This window comes from Leucopleurus acutus (genome assembly GCF_964270905.1).
Source record: "Leucopleurus acutus genome assembly, chromosome: 13".
In the NCBI taxonomy this organism is placed as follows: Eukaryota; Metazoa; Chordata; class Mammalia; order Artiodactyla; family Delphinidae; genus Leucopleurus; species Leucopleurus acutus.
This window is the reverse complement of record NC_139155.1, coordinates 13,078,718-13,100,350: the sequence shown is the minus strand read 5'-3', so window position 1 is coordinate 13,100,350 and position 21,633 is coordinate 13,078,718. Positions and strand designations below refer to the sequence as shown.

Sequence of the window (21,633 nt, the reverse complement as noted above, 5' to 3'; positions counted from 1 at the left end):
ATAAATCACAGCAAGATCCTTTTTGACCCACCTCCTAAAGAAATGGAAATAAAAACAAAAATAAACAAATAGGACCTAATGAAACTTAAAACCTTTTGCACAGCAAAGGAAACCATAAATAAGACGAAAAGACAACCCTCAGAATGAGAGAAAATATTTGCAAATGAAACAACTAACAAAGGATTAATCTCCAACATTTACAAGCAGCTCATGCACCTGAATATCAAAAAAACAAACAACCCAATCCCAAAATGGGCAGAAGACCTAAATAGACATTTCTCCAAAGAAGATATCCAGATTGCCAACAAACACATGAAGAGATGCTCAACATCACTAATCATTAGAGAAATGCAAATCAAATCTACAATAAGGTATCACCTCACACCAGTCAGAATGGCCATCATCAAAATATCTACAAACAATAAATGCTGGAGAGGGTGTGGAGAAAAGGGAACCCTCTTGCACTGTTGGTGGGAATGTAAACTGATACAGCCCCTATGGAGAACAGTATGGAGGTTCCTTAAAAAACTAAAAATAGGGCTTCCCTGGTGGCGCAGTGGTTGAGAGTCCGCCTGCCGATGCAGGGGATGTGGGTTCGTTTCCCGGTCTGGGAAGATCCTACATGCCGCAGAGCGGCTGGGCCCGTGAGCCATGGCCCCTGAGCCTGTGCGTCTGGAGCCTGTGCTCCGCAACGGGAGAGGCCACGGCAGTGAGAGGCCGGCGTACCGCAAAAAAAAAAAAAAAAAAAAACTAAAAATAGAACTACCATATGACCCAGCAATCCCACTACTATACCCAGAGAAAACCATAATGCAAAAAGACACATGCACCCCAATGTTCACTGCGGCACTATTTACAATAGCCACCTCATGGAAGTAAACTAAATGCCCAGTGACAGATGAATGGATAAAGAAGATGTGGTACATATATAAAATGGAATATTACTCAGCCGTAAAATGAAATGAAATTGAGTTATCTGTAGTGAGGTGGATGGACCTCGAGTCTGTCATTCAGAGTGAAGTAAGTCAGAAAGAGAAAAACAAATACCGTATGCTAACACATATATATGGAATCTAAAAAAAAAAAAAAAGGTTCTGAGGAGCCTAGGGGCAGGACAGGAATAAAGACGCAGACGTAGAGAATGGACTTGAGGACACAGGGAGTGGGAAGGGTAAGCTAGGACAAAGTGAGAGAGTGGCTTGGACATATATACACTACCAAATGTAAAATAGCTAGCTAGTAGAATGCAGCTGCATAGCACACGGAGATCAGCTCGGTGCTTTGTGACCACCTAGAGGGGTGGGATAGGGAGGGTGGGAGGGAGACACAAGAGGGAGGGGATATGGGGATATACGTATACGTATAGCTGATTCACTTTGTTATACAGCAGAAACTAACACACCATTGTAAAGCAATTATACTCCAATAAAGATGTTTAAAAAAAAAGGAAAATAGCTAGGAGATAGTCCTGAAATTTTAGACTTACAGGTGCCAACTGGCATCCTTTATAGACTTTCTTTTTTTCCAAAGAGATAAAATATCAATATGTAAAGATGATGATATAATTTGTAATTAATTTTATTTCTATGCTAATTGTAAGAAGGCACTGAACTAAGAAGACTAAGTTTTTGTCCCATATTCCCTTTGAAAATTCTAATGCATCTCAGTAGAATATTCGGCTGCAATTGAATTTCAAAGGTAATACATAGGTATGACATTCATCGTACTGTAAAGCAGAAGAAATCTTAGTATTTGTGTAGAAGAGTTAGAAAAAGTCAAGAAAAGCCAACCTGCAACGCTCATGCCTTGTTTGGTGCTCCAAGCATTAGAAGTCATAAACTCTCCATATTCTTTCCCAGCTTAAGAAAAGACAGTTAAAAAATAGAGAAATACAGTCATTGGAACTGTCACAAGAAAGATGTATTGGTCTCAATGGTAAAAATCTCCCTTGGAAAATTTAAGCTTCACTTGACACAGTGGGTCCTTGGGCTAGTTTCAGGAGACAGAGTAGGAAGGAGAGTGGGGGCAGTCATAAGCTTCTGACTCATTACGCTGAAGCTCCAGAGAGCTGATTAGCCAATTATTAACTAAAAATGGGATATGGCTCCATCCCTGAAATTCTGAAGGCAAAACAAGGAGCAGAATGGAAATACTGATGCCAGTGAAATTGCTCGTAGAATCTGGTCCATCGCCTAAGAAAATCAGCCAAGTAGCCCTTAGTGCTTTTGTAACTGCTACCAATGGCCATGCCAGCATGTCAGGGAGATTCTCTTTCTAATGTGTTTAAGAGGGCGTTTGGGGAAGTAATCTTTAGTATAAGCTATTTTAGTTGTTTAGTTAGTCAAACTTTATCTAAGGCTAGAGTATAACCCTCATTCTACTCTCACACTGCAGAGATCAGAGCTAGTACAAACTCTTCCAGCAGATTCTATGTTTTCCCTGCACAGCGTTGGAATTTATGATCTCTGGAGGGAAAGCATCGTATCTGATGACAGAATTTTTCCTTGCCCGGTTGCCTGTAGCAAGATTGGAGTAAGGGTTATAATATTCCAGCTTGGGCAGACCCCTTTTCTGCCCCCTCTTGCTGGTTATCTAGACATAATGCTCTTTCCTTCAGGTGAATCCCACCCTTAACATGTTGGAAGGTGACAAGGAGCTACCCCTTGAAGGTCTCCCTGTGGTGGGGTGATGGGCAGGTAGGGGTCAGTGATGGAGGTTGGCAGGAGTGGGGAGGGTCCCGGACGAGAAAGCCCACACGGCTTTGGAGAAACAATCATTCCGTCATCATTCTCACTGAAGGACAGCTGGGTTTATCTTTTGTCTGGCAAATAAAGAGCAGAGAAATCGTGTTGGCACTACAAAATCGAGCACAGATCAGAACACGCTGCAATCTGCGAAAATACTTTTAGAAATGAAAATGGCTTTGTCGTAACTTCAAAAGTTTAACAACCTCCATTTAGAGAAAGAGGACCACGCATAAAAGATGTTAGATGGTAAACACCTGCTCTTCAGGAACACAAATGTCTCAGTGGACTAGGAATTTCTATAAGTAGCATTTTGGAAGAGAAGCCTCTTAATAAACAGAACAGTGTTAGAACCTAAAACCAAACCAAAACAAAAGGTTTTGCTTTAATCTCTCCCCTGTTCTGGTTCAAATCGACTTGGACTTGTCTGCATGCCAGAATGATTTAAGAAAGATAGTTCTTCAAATTAATCTATTCTAATCAACCTCATCAGAGTCTCGGGTGTCTTTTACCAAAAAAAAAATATTAATGAAATACTTTAAAAAGTGCAGGCTAGTGTTTATTAAGTCTTCATAATATGTAGAAAGAGCACCTAATGGGTAAATATTTACCAAGGGAACTCCCCCTGCCTTTCAGTTCTCTTAAGCGTACGTCCGTGTAACACAGTATTTTTTAAATCATCTATATTTCTCTTCCTAGTTAAATCAGGCCTAATGCACACATGAACAACCATATGGTTAGAAATAACTTTTTCAGACAAAGATTGAAGTGTATGCAAAATAACACATCCTTAGGGTTTTGTTTTGTTTTGTTTTGTTTCTTCTTTTTCCCTCTAAATCTGAGAGTTTAGAATCATTTTATCAGGCTGTGTGGCAACTGAGTTCACAACGACATCTCCAGCCCTGGTCTGTGAGGGCATCCAGAGCAGGGGAAAAGCCTTCCTCCCTGGACCCCCAAACTAACCCAGGGCCGGGCACATAGAAGACTTGCAGTCATGTGTGTTGAATAACTGTCTCCGTCCTTGGCTGACTCTCATCGTTAACCACGTTTCAACGTCAAGCACTGATTTTGTTTGAATTGAACCTCAAATACGATATATCTCTGTGGGGAAAAAAAAAACCTTTTTACTTGTACACTACAAATACAGTGTTGTTTTTGCAGCACAAATGCACTTCTGCTGAAATACTGCTTTGCTAAAGTCTTGGCGGAGACACGATGGATGACCTCAGAAATGGGTGCGGGGATGTGCTGAGTGGGAGAGACCACCATTAATACACACAGCACCGCACACCTGCTTTATGAGTGGGTTTATCATCCTCCAAAAAGCTGACTAGGACTGGGAGTCGAGATAAAGAAAAACTATTTAAGAGTTTGGCTTAAAAAAAAAAAAAAATCTGTGGCTTTCTGTTACCTGGTGTGCTGTGTAGCCTAATAACATTTAGCAATTCTGAAATGTACCGGTTCAATCAAGGATTGCTAAAGAGATCAATCAGTTCTCACTAGAAAGCACAGCTAAAAGTAACAGGATGTACAGAAGAAAGCCATGTTTTCCACCAACATTAAACAGCAACAAAGGCCCTAAAACAGAAAAGAGAACTGCGTGAACTATAAAATTTTACAAAAGTCCCCAAAAGCAATCGCTCAACAGCACATAACTACAAACTCTAGGAGCAATAATGTATCTTTCTCTACAAAATAAATTACTGAAAGGGGTCATGTGATTCTTAGCAGGCAGGGAGATGCACTTTCCCAAGGAAAGTTCATCATTAAATATATTATTTAAGACTGGATCATCTTCAGGCTATTTTTAATCCTATCATTTTGTTGCCAAAATTAGCTATAAGCAGCTGAAACTCAGCCACTAGAAAACTGATGTTTTTTCATGTATTTGGTACACTGGCCTGAGAAGAGTATTGCTTTCCAGTTAATCAAACGTTTGGGTGGATGTGGACTATGTACAGAAAAGAGAAACTGCTTGCTGACCAACTAATAAAAAGGAAGCCAACCTCTACTGGATGTGGAGAAGTAAGTTCCTGTCTTCCTAAACCACAAAGACCAAATGACAAACACACAAAAGAAGTCGCACCACCATGTCATCAACAGAATGAACCCAATATCCAAGTTATGGCATGTCATTCTTGCAGCTGTCAAACATCTCACTCTCTCCTAAGACATGAGGCGAAATGTTGTCACCTTTCTCAGTTCGGAGGGCGCGATCAATGTTCATTCACCATCAACTTCCCCAAATCTCAACCCTCTGCTTGCAAGAGCCCCTTGGTCGTGAAGCGGTCTCAGGGCCCCTAAATTCATTTACAGAATTTGAACTGTGTTACAAGGGGATCAAACAATACCAAATGGAGCTATTAAAAGAGCTAAATTTCCTGTCTTTAACTGGAGTAGAAAAGCTATCTTACTTTCATGGGGTCTGTAATGCCAACACAAATTGTATAGCTACCACGCAAAACATTCTTGAGAGGATGGAGCTTATAACAATTTCTCTCCTGTCTCTCTTGCATTCCAGTCTATTTCTTCCAAGGGTCAGATCACTCTAGCGGACACATGGGAAATATTCAGCATCCTAGGTAATTATTATGGACCCACGGGGCTACTGGAAAGGTACACTGTAGGATCCATCCCAGATTGCCGTTTTTCCTAAAAGGCGTCCACGAGAATCGATGGTCGGTGAGGGCAGCCAGCATCTCTAACTCTCACGTGCACACAAACACCTGTAGACGTGCGAACCACAGATTCTGACTCAGAAGCTCTGGGGCGGGACCTGAGACTCTGCATCTCTAAGAAGCTCCCAGGTGACGCCCAGGCTGCTGGTCCCTGAGCCACACTTGGAGTGGCAGGGTCTCAGACATCTAGAACTGCCTCCCTCTGGAAGCCTTATTCAGACTTAGGAATAAAGCCATACTCCACTCCACCGCCAACTCTTCTTTAGTCTTTATATAATTTGTAGACTTCTAGGACCATCTTTCAGACACCTATCATCCAAGGCCCTGCTTTCTCCAAGTTATGGAACATGGAATGCAAACTGTGTTTCCTCGGCCTCAGAAGTAGCAGCAGCAAAGAAAAAAAATGTGACTTAGAATCTAAAGCCCCCATAAGAATAGATTCAGTAGATGAGCTGATCCACCAAGCCCTGTAAACAGTACAAGTACAACATTGTCCAATGTTAAAAGAATGTGCTAGCTCTCTTCTGAAATTTTACCATCCTTACTGAGTCCTTTACACTGCAAGACGCAACATATTATTAGAGATGCAACACTGATTGGTGCAAATTTGGAGGAAAATCTGTCTGTATGCCAAACGCTTAAAATAAAAATGTAGGTTCGTGATGTACCTTTGAAAGGATAAGTACGTCAGGCTCTCGAGTACTACCACTTTTATGATTCCAAAGTGGACGTTTATGATTGCATTTCCTGATATATACTTTTTTTTTTTTGCCAAAGTCCTCTGCTTTCCTAGTCATCCATCTATATGTTGTCCTGAAAGCTACACATTTTACCATCAGCTATTTGCGCTTCTATATGATTTATTTTTACTATAAGAGGTTTTGTCCAAAAAAAGTTTATCATGTTCTACGGTACGTCATTGTGGTTTGGCATCATAAAATGTAGCCTCCGCATTTATCAACCTCAGATACCTGTTGACCACAAAGATAGGCTCTACTAAGAAAACTCTATTTTGAAAGGAGGAAAAGGTGAGCCTTCACTTAAAAAGAAAATTCAACTGTATGAGATGTCAATATACCACAACTCGACAATAAAGATCAAGATTATATCTTAATTTCTATCATAAACATATGTCTCCATTTCCCATCTTTTTAGTAAATTACTTGACACATGACAGTTACCCCCATGGATTTCTTTCAACTAGAAAGAAAATTTTTTAAATTATTTTCACAAAAATATGTAATAGTCAAACTGTTATATTAGTTCTACTTTGGTCTTAAAATGATCCTTTTGGCGTCTGGAAGTCCCTACCTCTTTGGTTATGGTGGTTAAAAATAAAACCACCTACTTAACCAAACATTTAACAAAACTATTCTTTACACACTTCACTGAATTCTTCAAGAATTACTAAAGATCTGATAATACGAGATCTCGAAAAACAAACAATTCACAAAAAGCATTTAAATTTTAGAGATTAAATGGGGATGTTTTACTTTTAAACACTGAACAGTGGCATCAATATTTTGTCAACTTTGGTCAAGTAGGATCAGATGTTCATGTCAGTCATCTACTTTTCTTGGGCTTTTCTCTTTTTGGCCCCTTACCATTAGCACACTTTGTAAACTGTAGTAAAGTATGTAACGTGCTTCTTGAAATCGAATACACCTGTAGTGACTTCTAAGCTTTTTGCTCCTGTTAGGTCCTATAAAATAATAACATTAGTAATTCTCCCTAGAGACTGTGAAAGGAAGCACAAATTGTATCCTTTTTCAAAGACAGCTCTTCAGATTAAAAGACAAGAATTAATTCCTCTTGCACTTTTTCACAAATTAATCACTTCAGATATAAAGTGTAGATGTCAACTACACTTCTTCAGTCTTAGGATCTGTACCCCTCCCCCAAAGAACCACGCACACAAAAAGAACTTCATGGCGACATGATAGAGGCTCTATCTAGCACAACAGGACCAGAAAAAAAACAGTTCACAGATGTTCTTCAAAAATACAGGCATCAATCACTTCAACTAAAGCCAGAGCATGAGAATCCACAGCTACGAATCAATTCTTCTACACTTTATATAGATACTCTAGATGCAAGTTTTGCCAGCAGAGGGGACCACCAAATCACGTGGATTCTAGGTGGTGAAAAGTAGAAGATACTAAAATTCCAGTAAACCTCAAAATCACACACAAGTTATAGAAATAGAACGCAAGGTACGCAGCCAATGGAAATTCTGTCACAGCTTACCTCCTTACAAACATCCAGGTGTTCCAGGGAAAGGGGCTACACTGGTTTTCCTCCTTGGGTAGATCTTACCAAGTGAGTCAGAAAAGGCATGCCCTTGGTCCCCTGGGGGAGTCTGCTCTTCCAACTGGATGGTTCTCAAATTTTAGTACAAAGAAGAAACCCCCAGGGGAGCTTATTTCTGATGCGGATTGCCAGGGCCCAGCCTGGCATCTAGTTTATGAGTTATCCCTGAAATGTCCCATTTCAACAGGCTACTCAGGCCAGGTACCGTGATGAGGGGGATCCTTGGACCCCCAGTTTGAGAAACCCTGAAGGGATGCCATTTACCCCAAGATCCTACTGAACAGCAAAGGCTGGATCTTTGAACCTCAATGTCTGGCAAGCAAGGGAAACAATTTTGCCGGGAAGCAATGATCACAGTTGGGTTGGCAGGGAGACCTCTGTACAGGGAAAGAGGGAGGGAGGCCACAACCCTGATATTATTTCATTGGCTCATCGGTCTCCCTTGGCCCAGTAGCCCACCCAGACTCCAACCTCCGCATCACAGATCCGAGAGGTCCAGCCCAGACTCACATTCAATCAGACATGCACCTACCCAGCCTCCGTTATCCTGGATCCAGGTGTGCAGGTGTCGGTTCAGGTACTCAGTCATCCACAGGGCGATGTTGTCCACCAGGGGGGACATCTCCCGGTTGACGCTCTCCACACACATGACCCCACCGAACTCAAAGAAGGCCACGATCCTCCCCCAGTTCACTCCATCCCTGAAGAGCTCCTCCACCACCGTGGCAAAGCGTCCCCTCGCGGTGAAGGGCGTCAGGTGCAGCTGGCTGGACATCTCGGCGAAGTCGCGGCGGTAGCGACGAGAAAAATCATCACCGGCCTGGCGCAGGGTCAGGTGGACCACAGGTGGCACGGGGCTGAGCGCAGGCCCCCCGGCGGGGGCGGCGGGAGCGGTCTGGGGCGGCGGCGGGGAGGTCCTGGATGGCGCTGGGGTGCTCCCAGGCTGGGAGGAGAAGATGCCCGGCGCGGGGGCGGCCCCCGGGGACGTGGCGCCCGCGACTCCGGCATCCCACTCGTAGCCCCTCTGCGACAGCTTATAGTGGATGTACTTCATCACTATCTCCCGGTTATCATATCCTGTTCTCCCAGCGTGCGCCATCCTTCCCCCACGGAAAAGCAGCCGGGTACCAACAGCACCTCTCGCCCCCGCTTCCCGCCCCACGGCCCCGCACGAGAGAAGAATAGTTATAATCCAGCTATTTTATTGGATGTGCTTTGCATTCTTGGATGAGGGGGTGTCTTCAGTCATGCGGAACACTTGATTCTGGTGTTTCCCTCTTGGCATGAGATGCAGGAAATTTTTATTTAAATTCCTTTCGGATCTTTATTTCATGAGGCACATTATTAATTATTGTTAATATCAGTCTACTTCCTCCGTGATGCTGAAAGGTTAAAAAAACTAATCAGTCAAAATCAGGTGCATTTCCCTTTATACAGTGGGTGAAAGCAGGGCACACACACTACAAGTTACACAGCTGAAAATAATATAATAAACTGCCTGGAAATTAAACTTACTCAAATGCACTTAAAGTTAAAATCTCAACTGTTTCCACTGAAAGTTACATGAAACCCATTTCCTGTGCAAAGAACTTACTTGTATTTTTTCAGGACAGCATGATCCTCTGTCAAGTTTCCTTTTCTGTGAAAACAAATGCATAAGGCAAAGATTCCATCAATCTTCAGAACTCTCCAGTGATAGCTGCTGTGAAACTTCCAAATGAATCAGGAGTTGGGGGCGGAGGGTGTAAAAATTAGGAGAATTTCCAGTTTGATTCCCAGACTTCTTCACAGAAATGTCAATCCGTAGGAATCCCAACCGGAGATCTCAAGAGCACGAGCAAAGAAAGGCAGCGGCGGCGGCAGATGAATTACAATTTTCAGTCCAGTATTTGCAGAAGTCCTGTGATTTTCCCCCTCTCGGCAATTTACACGCGCACACACACGCGCGGGCACAGACATGGATCTCTGTCCGCGGGACCGCTTCACGCCTCCACAGGAGAGAGACAGGGACCGGGGGCCGGTGGACGAGCCGGGGACGGGGGCAGGAATCCTCCTCTGATTAAACTCCGAACAGCGAATGCATTTTCCGAAAAGCTGCTTGATAAATGAAGGCTGGACGCGCCCGGCCCGCCGGTGCCGAGCGCGAGAAGCCCGCGCTGTGTGTGGTGCGGCGAGGGCTGGGGAGAAGGACGTGGTGGGGGAGGGCTTTATTTTTTCCCTCTTTTCCTAAAAAGGATGACTGCTACGAAGTTCTCCCCCCTGGACCCCCTCTTCCGCTGCACCCCACCGGCGCACCCCGCCTCCGGGCTGCGCACCCTTTCTCCTCCTCCTGTCCTGCGCGGCGGCGCTGGCGGCGCCCGCCTCCCCCGCGCTCCCGCCGCGCACCCGCTCCGGGCGATGACGGCCGCGCCGGCGGGGAGGGCCCGGCGCCCGGCACCTTCGCTGGCGGCTGCGGCGGCGGCGGCGGCTCGGCGGGGAAACCGAGAGCGACGGGCGGGAGCGCGGCGGGCGGGGGCGGGGGCGGGCGCGAGGAGGAAGGGGGCGGGCGCGGCGCGGGGGGGCCTGGCCTCTTCATTCTCCTCTCGAACCGACTGGTTTCCTGTTCGTACGTCACACGGTTCATTCAAAAAAAGAAGAAAGAAAGAGCCCTCCTCGGTGCCGCCCCGCCGCCCCCTCCGCCCCCTCCGCGCCCTCCGCCCCGCTCCCCTTGCCGGGTTAAAGGAGCCGCGGCCGGCCCGGGAGTGGCGCGCCCCGCCGGGGACTCATGGCGCGCAGGCCCGCGGCCGGGGAGGGAGCGCCCGGGACGGCCCCCGCCCGCTGCGCCCGCCCGCTGGGCCCGGCCGGTGGGTGGCGCGGGCGGCGCAGGCCTCCCGCGCGGCCGCGGCGCGGTGGGTGTGCCAGGGGCCTCGTCGGGCCTGCGGCGGGCCCGGCGCGCGCTCGGAGTCTCCGGGGCCCGCGAGGGGCCGGGGGCGCCCGGGGAGCCGCACGCGGCCGGTCGGGCGGCTGCCGGGGCCAGGAGCTGGGGGGGACGCCGACAAAAAAAGAGCTGGAAGAGCGCCGGGAATCGCTTCGACCCTTCCTAGCCGTGCGCGCGCGGGGTGTGTGTGTGTGTGTGTGTGTGTGTGTGTCCGCGTCCACACATCGTGTTACCAAGGACTTCGCTTCTAGCCGTGCGCGCGCGCGGTGTGTGCGTGCGTGTGTGTGTGTGTGTGTGTGTCCACACATCGTGTTACCAGGGGCCTCAGCGCTGCCCTCCCATCAAGAGAGACGACGCTGCACGTTCATCCGCGAGGGAAGCCCCAAGCATCGTGTTTACGTGCAAGCTGCTTCCTAGGTGTCCACGCACAACATACACTCCGGAGACACCATCCGTGACCGAGGCCACACAGAGCTCTCAGTGGCGCGGCCGAGGGATTAGTGAGGGATACCAAGGGCTTTCGAGTGGTTAAGTAAATGCTTTTCCTCTGCTCCTAACAATTTCGGCACTGGGTGAGGGCTGGACGCCACTGGGGGCTACAGGGCAACTTTCAGGCCCGCAGACCCCCAGCCAGGGTGGGTGGGTTTCTAAAGGCCTCCGCGGTCGCCTAGCAGCCAATCTTAGATGTTCGCACCTTCTCGAATTATCTATACATACACAAACCTATATATTACACATACATATGTACACATTTTTTATAAAAAATTCACCAGGATGAATAGCTCCCAGGAGAAAAGCACATAGGGCAAACAAGTTGCACGTGTTTATTTTTATCTCTAACAGTCTGACAAATAAAGTGCCAGGAAAAAATTAGCACGGCGGCTTACCTAATAGGACTCAAGTACAAACATATAGGGACACTGGCCTGTTGAGGTCATAGAAACATGACAAGTGAGTACTGCCATGTGTACAAATATGTTCTCACACTATATTTTGTCTCTTTCCTAGTCTAAAATCAAAGCATTCATTCTGTGGCAAAATAAGCACGGCAAATTATTTTCATTTCTTCATTTTATCAAATACAATCGGCCAACATGCCAACCTCTTGCATATAGGAATGGGTGCCTGGTACAAATGTCTTATCCAGGCAAGAGGGAATGAAGGAAGGTGGTCCTTCTCGCCTTCCAACTGCTGTAACAAAGTCCCCTTTTATCCATGGCAGTGGCAGGGAGGTGTGCTGGCCTGGAGACACTGGGTATAGACTGACCTGGATATATGTTTTCACAGAATAGCAGAAGCCCGTGTTAATGCCACACATCATGGTTTAGGGATCTCCTCAGAACCTTGTCCTAACCCCCCAAAATTACTTAAGAGGAATTGAAAGCCTTAGTGCTTGAGACCTAGCATGTCAGTGAGGAAATGAGAGGCCAGAGCTGGAAAAAAGACTGTACTTCTGCAAAGAGGGAGACCAGAAGGAAACAGATATCCCATTCCCAGAAAAAGGAAAGCTGCCTTTTTTTCTCCTTTACTCCACAGAGCCTCACTTTACAGATTCCTCCACACTTAAGTGGCATCTTGACCATAACCAAACATTCTCCAGACAGGTCTGCATTATTCCTTGACTAAGGCTATATATTCCCTAGGAATGTTCTGGATACTCTTTCAATCAAAAGAGTGAAACCGTTCCTCCATTCAGATTGCATGCTTATTAGAGTCCACCCAAAATGTAAGGACAAGTATTCCTTGGAGGTGTGTGACTTAACTATTTGTCTGTGAGTATTGGTGAGCTAGCGGAGGGAGCACTGGTCTGAGTCAGGAGTCCTAGGTGCGAATCTAGAGACCTTCGGATAACCTTCAAAATGTAGGCACTGTGGGCTTTTCACTTCCCAAGACGTCTTCCACTTAGAGCCAATGGATGGTCCTTTTCGTGGTTTTGTCTGGCTGGCTTCTAGCAGTAGGGTGGCACCGGGAAGAGAAAAGAACAAGATGCAGGGAATAGAGATTGTACCAAGGTCTGAAAGGCCTGTGTTTCCCTTCTTTATTCTCCAATCTGCCAAACAAAACGCTTTTTATTGCCAGTTTTTGCCACCTACTGGTTGATGTTTAACAGTATCATTCAGAAGGTTCTCTTCATCCATCACCAATATAAATTTTCCCAAAGTTTATGAAATTCAAAAAGGACATTATTCTAACCTGAACATAAACACTAATATTGAATATAGGTATATATCAAATCTTCCCAACTATTAAAATTTTTATTTAAAACAAGGATAGAAATACAGTGTTTACTGAGAGGGAACTGACAACTAATAGGTAAGATGAAAGAGTTAAAAATATAAAACATGACCCCAAACCATTCAGGCAAACTGACGTGAAAATAAATCCATCAACAAAATGAACTGAGTAGGGAGAGTAAAAACAAGCAGATAGCCTGCATAAAAGAAAAAGAAACTGCTTAAAAAATAACATCCCACAGGCCTTGATAAGCAATCCAAAACACTAATTTCCAATTTCAAGTATCTTCTACATTATTGTTTCCAACTTTATTGAGATATAATTGACATAAGTATCTTATATACTACAAACTCTTATGTTAAATAGGGCCATATGCTTTAAGACAGTTTACACATGTTGTTGGCAAACATTACAAAATAATGTTATTATTATAATATAATTCCCTATTAGCATTAGTTACTAGTAATACTAACAGTAGTACTGTTCCTGACTCATTTCTGCTCCAGAGCCCCTCTTCTGTAAGTGTGATCGCATCCAAGTAATCCACTGTGTGCTCTCAAACCATCCTTGTCCTCATCAGGAAACTCTTTTACCAAATCTAAACCAACAAGCCTTGGTTTAACTGAAAAACCCACCTGGCTAATTTTTGGTGGGTCCTAAGCCTCAAAAAAATGTTTGGAATCATTAAGCAACAACTTTTTTTTTTTTTTTTTTTTTTTTTTTGCGGTACGCGGGCCTCTCACCGTTGTGGCCTCTCCCATTGCAGAGCACAGGCTCTGGACGCACAGGCTCAGCCGCCATGGCTCACAGGCCCAGCCGCTCCACGGCATGTGGGGATCTTCCCGGACCGGGAAACGAACCCGTGTCCCCTGTATTGGCAGGTGGACTCTCAACCACTGCGCCACCAGGGAAGCCCCAAGCAACAACTTTTGAAACCAAGCAACGAAGTGCAGGGAAGTCATTCTGTTGCGCAAGTTTAACAGCCAGCAAATAACGTTTACATGTGGTTTACAAAGGAAAGCACAATAAACTCACTCGTGGCAATTTTTTCCTTTCAAATTAATGACTTGGCATTTAAAGTGAATCAACTGAGATTAGGAATTTGTCTTATACGTTTCAAATGTTTACTGCTCTTGTTGGATTGACATGAAACACCATAGTATTGAGGGGAAACAGGCAAAGAATATACATTCTTATGTTCCATAACTAATGTTTATTCTCTTATACTCTTTAGCACAGAGCACAGTATCTCCCAGACATTAACTGTTGATGAACACATTTAGAAAAATCAAGGTTAATATGTTTGTTATCTAGAGCTGCAGTAACAAAGTACCACAAACTGGGTGGCTTAAAGCAGAAATTTATTCTCCCACAGTTCTGGAAGCTCAAAGTCCAAAATCAAGGTGTCAGTAGGGCCATGCTCCTCTGAAGGCTCTGGGGAGAAATCTTTCCTTACCTCTTTCTAGCTTTCGTTGGGGGCTGGCAATCTTTGGCTTGCAGCTGCTTCTCTCCAATCTGTACCACCGTCCTCCTGTGGCATTCTCCCTGTGTGTGTCTGTTTTCTCCTATTTTTATGAGGTCACCAGTCACATTGGATTAGGACCCTAATAACCTCATCTTAACTTGGTTATATCTATGAAGACCCCATTCCCAAATAAGGTCACACCCACAGGTACTGGGGATTAGGACATCAACATCTTTTGAGGACACACAATTCAACCCTTAACAATATGTTTATCTTCTATCTTAATACGTTTTTTTCCAAGGTAATGAGAAATGTTTATTCCAAGGTACAAGGGCTCAGCAACGCCTGAATTTCAAAGGGAACCATGATCTTTCTAAATCTTGCCATTTCATATTTCTGCTCAAAGCTCTTCAGAGGCCGAAATCTCAACTCCTGTGCATGGGATGATGTGACCCAAGCCTACCCCCTGGACACCCACCCAATCCTTCCACTTTCCCTTCTTGTAGCCACATCACCTCTATGTGCTTTCTGGAATATGCCAAGATCTCGCATGTCTTTCGCCTCTGCACATCTGCTCATCTCCCTGAAAGGAACCCGACTTTCCTGTGGCAAATTCATACTCATTCCTCAAGGTTTACCTCAACAACTTTCTCCCCTGTGAGATCATCCCTGACTATCCTGGGCAGTCCTGGGATTCCACTTATGCCATTAGAAGAGGTTTCGTACGCAGGCTAGGAGCTTCGAAGACAGAAAACTGGTGTGGATCCTGGCTTCATCGCTTTGCAGCCGCGACCCTAACCTAGTTACTTACACCCGCTCTGTGCCTGTGCCCTCATTTATAACATGGGGATACAAAGGTACCACTGGTAGGGTTAGTGGATGATTTAAATGAGTAAAATGCAAAGCACTCACAATAGTGACTAGCACGGGTTACGTTTTCAAATGTTATGATACCTTAATCATAGCTATTGTTGGATCACCATGTAATTTCTGACGTGTGTCTTTCTGCCTAGATTATAAACTATTTGAGGGCAGGGACCATATTTGCCTTTGTGCATTCCCAGCCTAGAATAGTGCCTGGCATTCAAATAATTGTGGCATAAAATTCAGAGGCCTGAAGAAAGGAATGGGGAGTGGTTCCCCTTCCTCTCGTAAGGCTTGTAAGAGCCTTCAGAGGGATGAAGGGGGGAGGGAAATAAGAAATGTAATTGCCACGAGGGAGGGACAGATTGTTTATGCAAAGTCATATCCCTGGCGCCTGGATACCGAGCTCGTCACAGGCACTCAATAAATACATGTTGAAGGAGGAAAAATGGGGTGTATAAAATCAGGAGTGGAACAGAGGTCAGGAAATGTTTCTCTTTTTAAACGTCCAAACATAAAAAATTATAGAAGTGATATCTATGCCATTTACATATATAAGTTGCTCAAATTTAAAGACAGGTTAAGTTTGCCAATCAAGACATCCAAAGCATCTCTTCTCAATGTGACCAAAATTTTTCTATTTAAGGATGGAGAAATAAATATTAAGGCGTGTCTTTCCCGTATCTCTCTTCTATGCCCTTCAAGAGTCTAGGAGATATTTCATTGTTGGAATATGAAGGTTTAAAGTATGGGAAATCAATTTATTTGTGTATGAAACATAATTACTTAAGAAATTTTATTAAATTCCACATTTCTTACTCTTTGACTCATATATCCCACACTGGAGTCAAACAAACACTGAACACATTTGAAACGAAGGCCCAGAATACGAAATACTTACCGTGAAAATATTACTTCCTAAAAAAGTGATATAAATCAAGCCTTGTCAAGTGTTTAAGATGCAAGGTTAGGATAACATTATGAAAGAGGTTTGTGTTTTGTTTAAACATCTCTTTAAAAAAATGGACATTTCTAAAAAAGAAGTTTTTGAATCTGTAAAGCGTGTTCCCCATTTATTTCTTGTTGTGATTCAGAAATACAAGATATGAAAATCAGGTTACAATTCTGCCACAAAAGCTTCTAAAGTAGCAAACACAGGTTCTAATATATATCAAAATAGCCATAGGCACTCTTAACAGTTTAAAAATGTCTTTAGAGTTGTCATATCAAGCAAGTGTAAAATATAATAGCTATTACCTCCTCTTCAAAATACCAAATCTGCCATCACTGGTCTGAACTAAACAAGATTTAGTCCAGAATATGGAAGGTTATGGTTAGTAGGTATTTTTTCAAAGCTGAGTCACTAAGAAGATAAGGAAATGAGAAAGATTCAAAACACTTTATGTCAAAAAGTGTGAATCTTTTAAGTGTCCTCAAGTGAGTTAAGACACGTTTAAAGTGGAATATGATGTAATAAAATTAAATCTGTTGATGATACAATTCAGTAAGAAAAAAAATTATTATGGTATTGACTTCTAGAAAGACAAAGACATACAATTCTTTGCATCTAAGCAACTGTGATCAAAATGCTCTTGTCATCTAAATATTAGAAATGGTCTCTCAAATGTTTACTTCTAAGAATCAACAATATATGGCTTAACAGATCCAAATAGAGACATAATTAAACATATATGTGTTCGTATAAAGGGACCATCACTAACAGCATTTTTAGTTTCTTCTCCTTTCAGGTGTGAAAATTAAATTTTAAAACATAAAGAACAACTCTCTTGACTTTGTTTTTGTAAAACTAAATGAGAATTGTTTTTACACCTTTTTCAATGATAGAGGGTCCTTGAACATATTTTGGAATTTCTAAGGCTGAGTAACGTTAAGCATTTTAAAATAAATATACTCACAAATACATTATAATAAAACAGTACACCCCAACCTAGCAGAGGCAGACACTTGGAACTGAAACTCACATAATAACCTATGTCTCACACAGAGAGAACCCACATTTCAACAGAATTATGATTGAACTTCTTCTGCCACAAGTAAGACATACCCACTTCTGGGTACAATAGAAAGTGTGGAATCAACGCAATCCTTAAAAAAAAGCCAGTAGTTTCCCTAACAATCTGACTCAGGCTTTCTCTTCTTCCCCTGAGCAAAAAAGCAAGTCGGTACAAAAAAAGGTTGTACAAGAATTGAGCCAAAAAGGATAAAAAATAGAATTTGCCTTGTAATATGTTCATGTTTTGGATGAAGCCAGATCGTTATGTGATGCTGCTTAAGTGTCTACAATCCCTCATCCAAAGCCCTTCAGGCCAGATGTGTTTCAGAATTCATCATTTTTTTTTTTTTGCATTTAAAAAGGTAGTATGGGGCATATACTGGATATTACAAAACATCTCCACAGAGTCTGGGGCAATCCCTGTAAGTCAAACTCATTGGTATTTCTTCGGACAAAATTAATGAACAGCCCATGGAGTGGCATAAATAAAAACTATAATAATCTCAAGTCAGTTCAAGTCAGGTTTTGCTATCAAATGAATTACGGCACCAAATTGAGGGAGAAAAAAAGGAACATCTCAGTTTTCAAAGCTTTTTGATTACAAGAATGTAGATGTTTGCCGCCTCTGACAAAGCAGCCCATTCCCTGATACTATAACCTCCACAGATCTGCTCTCATGCCTGAGCTTCATTTGGGTTGGGGATATCTCCCCACCGTGGAACAGGGCATTGCAAATTTGTTAATGCAGTAGGTGACCTGGAGTCACAGTGTTCTCTCTGAGGATACCTTGAGAAATGTATATTGAAATAACTATTGCAAAATAGTTAATTTTATTAAATGAGGCATCACCTGGGACTAGATTTTAATATAGACCTTCAGTAGAAGGTGCCAACATTCAAGAAACATTTATGAGAAAAGAATAAAATTGAGAAGCACCCAGCTATTAATTTGTATCCATGAATTAGGAGAACACAGCCTTTACTCCCTTTCAGAGGCTGCCCGATATGACTCAACGTTGCAGATGATGGCTCTCTAAGGCTGAAAGATTCATGAAACCATTATGGGTTCAAACCACGCCCATAAACTGCAATGAAGTCATCCCAAGCACCTTATATATTAAATAATAATTTCTTCTGTCTTTGTCAGTGTTTGAAAATGTGCCATTCTCATGTCTTTTAAAAAGACACCATGGATTAAAGCCATTAGACATCTTACTTTGTAAAAATTAAGTCATTTTAAAGTCAAGAGTTCAAAAACTCAAAAGCAAAAAAGATTTGCAATAATTTTTAGGTCTTTAATCTTTTGTAGAATTGTATTGTTTTGTACTGTTACCGAAACAACCTTTTGTGTTGTTTTTTTTAAACAATAAAAAAAAGTTTCTTCTTCAAAAGCAGTGGTCTTTTCTCACCAAAAGGAACTGGAAGGTGGTAATGTATAAACTTACTGTGTATGCAGAGGGGAGGGGACACAGCCTTACAATGGAGGTGACTGCCCTCCAGTCAGAGGAACACATACAATGACAGAGCAAAGCAGGGAGCGGTGGCTAAAACTCAACAGAGGCACTTGCTGTGGAAATCCAACCAATGGACAACGGAGCCTGGCATCTCGAAACAAAACTCAGGGGACCAACGGGATTTCCGGGTCTCTACCGGAAAGAGTAAGAGTGATGGCTGGGCTTTCTTAACATGTGGTACAGAGAGGATGTTCTCAGGGTCAGGGGGAGAGTCATAGAAAGAACAGGGAGATCATTTTATTTCAAAAACGAGTATCTTCAACATCGGCCTTGTCGTCCTACATGTTTTTTCTTAATGAATAAAACTGAAACATGCTATCATCAGCCTTTCTTAAAAGCTACATATATGCTACGAGGAGACAAAGGTCACGCTTTCTAATTTTTTCATTTGCTTTAATAAATTCATTAATTAATTTAAAAAGTCAAGTCAAAAAAAACTGGTCTTCTCTTTTTTTTTTTACAAAAATATTATAGCAGTATAAGCAAAATTGGAAAGGAAGACATGGGAAGAATAAGACACTACAATGGCATGGGTGAGCTTCAGGTCATCATGGCTATTGAAGAAACTGTAAACTTTTAAGCTTCTAAGATTTGACTTCTCTTCAGAAAACATTTTAGGAGCCTGCCTTTCCCAGTGAATGAAAAATGAACAGTGCCCTAAGCATTTGAGTCTAAAGAAGACAAGAAAGCATTATTTTTTCCGACTGGAAAATATTTATCTCCTTTGTTCCACTACATTGCCCTCTCCCATCCCCCTTGTAGCTTTATGGGATCAAAGAGAGAGAAGCCACGAGAGTCCACCAGCAACAGAGTAAGTGAGGAACGTTACTATGCACTCAGACACAGCGGCAATGTATAAAATGCATCTGGAATAAAATACACGAAGTTAAAAAGAAAAAAAAGAAAAAAGAAAAGAAAAAGGCCCCAGGAACCCATAAACTGCCTCTCATGAAAGGTTAAAAAAAGTGCTTGGAAAGTACATTTCTGGACTTGATCTCTACCAGGGAGAAAAAAGAATAAATAGAAAAAAATTTTCAGTGATCACTCTGGAATCCTGTCATTTACCCCGCTCACACGCTATGAATTCCCTTACCATCACTTCTCCGCCTCGGAGAATCAAGTGGTCTCCTGCTCCCAATTTGCATAGTATTAATAATATTCTCTGGAGTTGAACGTCTATCCCCCTGCTTGCAGCCAGGTTTCTGAAGAGCACTGGTCCAATCTCACAGATTCGAAAGCAAGACATGAATGTCTGCAGGCCAAAAACTGCGTCCCGTTTAGCAGCAAGCTGGTCAAATTATTTAGAAAGTCTTTTTCCAAGGGATAAGAATTAGGCAGTTTTGTCTGCAATTTCAGATTTCGCTCTCTGCATCATGCAGCGACGAACTATACTGTCGAAGCTTCCAAGGTAAAACAAAGCAATCGTACGGAAGAGGCCCATGGTGACTACCTGCAAGACAAAGAGACCTTTGAGCTCATGCAACAGGACGACACAATCATCCATGTCAAGGGATTTTAGGATATGTCTCTGATAAATAGTTTCTAAGACGCATCTTCCAATCTGCTCCAAGGATGAGTACGTATAAGGAAAACTTTGTAAGTGCCAGCAGAACACGGAGAACAGAAGTTGTCTGCTCTGAGCCACTGGGCAGCACAGGGCCTGCCAGACAGGTAACGACAAAACATTTGTCCAGTTAATATACGCAAATTATACAAAGAACAAAATAGGGATTCTTAGTAGTCTTGGGGTTCTCTGAGCTAGGGTAGATCCAGCGCAGCACCTCAAGGATCCAAGCTACAATCAAGGCCTTTTGGTTTAAGGTTTATGTTCTGATCATAAGAGGCAGACCCTACACTAGGTGCTGAGAGCACTGTGGTGAGAAAGCCCAGGGCCGGCCTCCACCCGCGCACTCCGTACCAGGGCAGACAACCAACTGAAAAAGGGCAATTACTATTTCAGGGTTAAGACAGCAATTAACCATATCCATTAATTTTCACTCTTTCCACTAAAGAACTCTCACTACAATACCTGTAAGTGGAAATTTTAAAAAGGAATAGTTTCAGCTACACAAAGCCTCAAAAAGTTTGCCTCCCCAGCACCCTTTTTTTAGGAAGCTACCAGAAGAGGTAAACAGCCAAAGAGAGCGGTGTCAACAAAGAAAGGCAATGTCCTGTGACGCAGAAGGCAGGGGACCCAATACCCAAGAGAGGCAGACGGGTCCCCCAGGATGACCGTGAAGGGGAGGCCGCGGTCAGCTAAGCACCTGACTGGGGGCAGCCACTCCTGACAGGCAGGTCAGAAGGCACCAGGAGGCATTCCTTCCAGTGGTGAAACTGACAGAGTATCTGATATTTCTGAGAGGAGATGAAGACAGTCATTAGGAATAATACACAGAAATAATACATAAAAAAGGCCAACAACAGTTTCAGGGAAAGCAAAAGGTTGTATAAGAAAGGAAAATTAGTTATGTGCTTTACATAGCTCAGCTGTGAAGAGCATTTAAATAGCCCTAAGGATGGTTATCTCAATACAGATCTAACCAAAATCACAATATCACTAAAAAGGGAGGGTGGGGATGGAGGAGAGGCGGGTGTGAGCAGGTGGGACAGGGTGCAAAAAGGAGAGCTCCATCCTCATCCTTCAGAGCAGAGCTAGTACCTGATCCCGAACTGAGAAATCAAGTGGAAGCGGCCACGTAAGTATCTGCCTAGAGATAAGGAGGTGAAGGTCAGGAGGTCCAGCTAAGAGGACAGCCTGACTGCTCCTGAGAAAGGTGAAACGCGGGATATGGGGTGAGGGTTTGCTGTTTCTCATAATGAGTCTTAAAAACAATTTGATTCTCTGAAGTGTGCGCAAGGATAATTTTGAAAAATGTAAAAACCAAAGGGAAGC

General features: G+C 43.3%; 2 protein-coding genes across 2 annotated transcripts in view; both read right to left on the bottom strand.

The window, feature by feature from the left end:
* The window catches only part of BCL2 (BCL2 apoptosis regulator), a gene marked incomplete at its 5' end in the record, with an annotated part of 178,277 nt that extends 169,446 nt beyond the window's left edge, over positions 1-8,831 (bottom strand). The window contains one exon of the mRNA XM_082853328.1: positions 8,265-8,831. Coding sequence (XP_082709454.1) covers positions 8,265-8,831 — 567 coding nt within the window. The remainder of the gene's footprint in view (positions 1-8,264) is intronic.
* Positions 8,832-16,257: 7,426 nt separating this feature from the next.
* Positions 16,258-21,633, bottom strand: part of KDSR (3-ketodihydrosphingosine reductase) — a 38,471-nt gene continuing 33,095 nt past the window's right edge. The window contains exon 10 of the mRNA XM_082852978.1: positions 16,258-20,190. Within this exon, the coding sequence (XP_082709104.1) occupies positions 20,071-20,190 (120 nt within the window). The 3' untranslated portion in view covers positions 16,258-20,070. The remainder of the gene's footprint in view (positions 20,191-21,633) is intronic.